The sequence below is a fragment of the Cebus imitator genome, unplaced genomic scaffold (genome assembly GCF_001604975.1).
Source record: "Cebus imitator isolate Cc_AM_T3 unplaced genomic scaffold, Cebus_imitator-1.0 Scaffold235, whole genome shotgun sequence".
NCBI classification, from domain to species: domain Eukaryota; kingdom Metazoa; phylum Chordata; class Mammalia; order Primates; family Cebidae; genus Cebus; species Cebus imitator.
Genome location: NW_016107550.1, coordinates 3137543 through 3141469, shown reverse-complemented (window position 1 = coordinate 3141469; position 3927 = coordinate 3137543). Strand labels below are relative to the sequence as shown.

Genomic DNA, 3927 nt, shown 5'->3' with positions numbered 1-3927 from the left:
AAAAAAAAAAAGGTAGGCTTGGTTGGCCTGTGCCTCTAGTCCCAGTTACTTGGGAGGCTGAGGTGGGAGGATCGCTTGATCCTCAGGTGGGAGGCAGAGCCTGCAGTAAACTATGATGGCACCACTGTACTCCAGCCTGGACAACAGAGTGAGGGCCTGTCTCTTTAAAAATCAAAACAAAACGAAAACAAAAACAGTGAAGCTAATTGGATTTTCTGGATTCCCAGCCCTAACACTTCGTTATCTCCTGCAGATTAAGGTCGAGGAAGACTTTGGCTTTGAAGCAGACGAGGCCCTGGATTCCAGTTGGGTTTCCCGGGGTCCAGACAAACTGCTGCCCTACCCGACCCTAGCCAGCCCACCCTCTGACTGACCCATGCCCAGTAAACTGACCCCGCACTCACCCTGGCCGCCGTCTCCTGTTCCCACCTCTGATCACACACATGCTCACATTCTGGGGTTGGTTTTCACATTTTTATTGGGAGCCGAGAGAGGGCCGGCCTTGGTCAGTGGAGGTGCTCACAGGTTCTTCAGCCACTCCAGGCTGGGCCCCTGGGGGTCCTGGGGGTGGCTGGGTATGTCGGGCATGTTCCCATCATCTCGGACAGGCACTGTGGGACAGGAGGGGGCCACTGAGACCAGCACGTCTCCAGGGCCTGGAGAGAAGAGCTGTCTGTCGATTTATATTCAGAGAGGGAAAGGGAGACACCAGGGGGTGAGAGGAGGGTAAGGATCAGAGAATCAGTGATGCAGAAGAGGCAGGGAGATACAGAGACTGAGAGACATGGAAAACCGGAGAGACAGAGAGAGAGAGACCCCAAAAGAGATGGGGAAACAGGACAGAAACCTGTAAAGATGGAGACCGAGGAAACACCACAGATAGCAACCCAGAGAGGGACAGAAAATCTGGAAGGTAATAGAAACTGGAAGCACAAACACAGAATAGTGTATGAATTATATCTCAGTTCTTAAAAAGTTGAGCAGGGGGAGTACAGGCAGCACTGCTGAATGTCTGACCTCTGCTTAGGAAAGACCTGCCCATAACGGCCCCGGTCCCGGCCCCCGGCGCAGGGCGGCTGAGCCCATCCCAGCGATCCCTGCAGGGCCCCCACTTACCTGGGTAGTTGTAGGGTGTGGCCTTGTTGATCATGACAGAGTACTTGAAGTAGGGGCTGATTGGGGGCAGAATTACAGCTGTGGAGAGACACGGGTGTGAGGCCCAGGGGGAAGGCAGCTCTCTGAGGAGAGGGGAAGAGAGGCTGAGCCTTGGCAAAGGGAAGATAAAGTGCAAAGGGGGAGGGCCAGCACCTCCAGGAAGATCCTTGGTACCTTGGGATGCCTATTCTAGATAGGAGGGTTTAAAACTTTTTGGGGGGGGTAAGTGGAGGTAGGGGTGGGAGCCCAACACAGATACACGGGGTCTAGAAGACAGAGCAGTGGGTTTGGTCATGGAATGAGTACATTAGCGTTCATCATAGAGCATCCTGGGGGTGGTGTCACGGGACTGTTCCTTAGAAATCAAGATTGTTACAGACGGCCAGACGCAGTGGCTCACGCCTGCAATCCCAGCGCTTTGAGAGCCCAAGGTGGGCAGATCACCTGAGGTCAGGAGTTCAAGACCAGCCTGACCAACATGGTGAATGAAACCCCATCTCTACTAAAAACATAAAAATTAGCTGCATGTGGTGGTGGCGCCTGTAATCCCAGCTACTCAGGAGGCTGAGGCAGGAGACCCTTGAGCCTGGGAGGTTGAGGTTGCAGTGAGCCCAGATCGTGCCACTGCACTCCAGCCTGGTGACAGAGAGATTCCATCTCAAAAAAAAAAAAAAAAAAAAGACTTACAAACTGGAGGAGAAAGGGTTGCACAAACAACAGTCACTGAGGAGTCATAGTCCACCTCGGTGGGAGCCAAGAGTCCTGGGGGATGGGGCACAGTACATAAAAGGAATGTTCTAGGCCCGCAGTGTCTGACAGATGGTAAGAACCAGGTATGTAATTTTGTATCTTCTAGGTAACCATAGTAAAAATAAAAGATACAGATGAAACAACTTTTAAGAAACATACTTAATTTTGTATATCCAAAACATCACTACAACATGTAATCAACAAAAGATTATTGGTAGTTTACACACTTTTTTTTTTTTTTGAGACAGAGTCTCCCTCTATTGTCCAAGCTGGAGTGCAGTGGCACAATCTCGGCTCACTGCAACCTCAGCCTCCTGGGTTCAAGCCATTCTCCTGCCTCAGCCTCCCAAGTAGCTGGGACTGCAGGCATGCGCCACCACACCTGGCTAGTTTTTTAATATTTTTAGTAGAGACAAGGTTTCACCATATTGGCCAGGCTGGTCTCAAACTCCTGACCTTGTGATCTGCCTGCCTCGGCCTCCCAAAATGCTGGGATTACAGGCGTGAGCCACTGTGCCTGGCCCACACTTTGTTATACTAAGTTTTTGAAATTCAGTGTGTTTTATACCACCTCAGTTCATACCAGCCCCACTTCAAGTGGTCAGTGGGGCCAGGTGTGGCTGGTGGCTGCCAGCTGCCATATTGAACAAATGTTCAGAACCTTACTTGGTGCCTGGCTGGTGGACCAGCAGTACTGAAAAGACCTGGGAAGCTCTTCGAAAATGCTTGAATCCCAAGCCTCACCCCAGACCTACAGAAACAGAACCCACAGTCTGGCTTGGCCCAGTGGCTCATGCCTAAATCTCAGCACTTTGGGAAAGTGGATCGCTTGAGGTCAGGAGGAGTTCCAGACCAGCCTGGCCAACATGGTGAAATCCTGTCTCTACTAAAAATACAAAAATTAGCCAGACATGGTGGTGAGCGCCTGTAATCTCACCTACTCAAAAGGCTGAGATAGGAGAATCACTTGAACCCCAAAGGCAGAGGTTGCAGTGAGCCAAGATCATGCCAGTGCACTCCAGACTGTAAGACAGAGGGAGACTGAAAAAAAAAAAAAAAAAAAAGAAAAATACAACCAAATATTTTCATTGCAGAGAATTTCAAATACATGAGAAAGCAGACCTTATCTGCCTACCAGCCCAGCTGCAGCAGTGATGGATTAATAGCCCCTGCTGGCTCTTGGGCACCCACCCACGGTTCCTAAGCAGATCTCAGACCCAACAGTTCAGCCATAAATACTTAAATGTGCGTCTGTAAAACGTAAGGATTTGAAAAGTAACCGGTAGTATTACGCCCCTAAATTAAGAGTTCCTTAACTCATGAAATAGCCAATCATTGTTTATATGGCGTACATCCCGTTTTTCACCTATTTTATATTCAAGCTTTACAACATGATGTTTTGATATGCATATACGTAGTAAAGTGATTACTACAGTCAAGCAGATTAATTTATCCGGTGCTTTCCATAATTACCGTTGTTGGGGTCAGCTTTAAAAATTATGTGTAAGCCGGGTGCAGTGGCTCACACTTGTAATCCCAGCACTTTGGGAGGCCGAGGTGGGCAGGTCACTTGAGCTTGAGCCCAGGCGTTCAAGACCAGCCTGGGCAATGTGGTGAAACCCTGTCTCTACTAAAAATACAAAAATTAGCCTGGTGTGATGATGCATGCCTGTAGTCCCAGCTACTCAGGACACTGAGGCAGGAGGATCGGTTGAGACCGGGAGGTGAAGACTGCAGTGAGGCTCGCTCTGTCGCCTAGGCTGGAGTGCAGTGGCGCAATCGTGGCTTACTGCAACCTCCGCTTCCTGGGTTCAAGTGATCCTCCCACCTGAGCCTCCCAAGTAGCTGGGATTACAGGTGTGCGCCACCGCACCTGGCTCATTTTTGTATTTTTAGTAGAGATGGGATTTTGCCATGTTGGCCAGGCTGGTCTTGAACTCCCAACCTCAAGTGATCCACCCGCCTCGGCCTCCCAAAGTGCTGGGATGACAGGCGTGAGCCACCGCGCCCGGCCCTCCTCCC

The 3927-nt window shown here is 50.3% G+C and overlaps 2 protein-coding genes across 3 annotated transcripts in view; one reads left to right on the top strand and one right to left on the bottom strand.

Annotated features, from left to right (window-relative positions):
- Positions 1-403, top strand: part of TFPT (TCF3 fusion partner) — an 11908-nt gene extending 11505 nt beyond the window's left edge. For both annotated transcript variants that reach the window (XM_017497948.2, XM_017497949.2), the window contains exon 6: positions 254-403. In XM_017497948.2, coding sequence (XP_017353437.1) covers positions 254-373 — 120 coding nt within the window. In that variant the 3' untranslated portion in view covers positions 374-403. The remainder of the gene's footprint in view (positions 1-253) is intronic.
- Positions 404-460: 57 nt separating this feature from the next.
- The window catches only part of NDUFA3 (NADH:ubiquinone oxidoreductase subunit A3), a 4982-nt gene continuing 1515 nt past the window's right edge, over positions 461-3927 (bottom strand). The window contains exons 2-4 of the mRNA XM_037727658.1: positions 2847-2860; positions 1117-1194; positions 461-611 (exon numbers count right to left, since the gene is read on the bottom strand). Coding sequence (XP_037583586.1) covers positions 520-611; positions 1117-1194; positions 2847-2860 — 184 coding nt within the window. The 3' untranslated portion in view covers positions 461-519. The remainder of the gene's footprint in view (positions 612-1116; positions 1195-2846; positions 2861-3927) is intronic.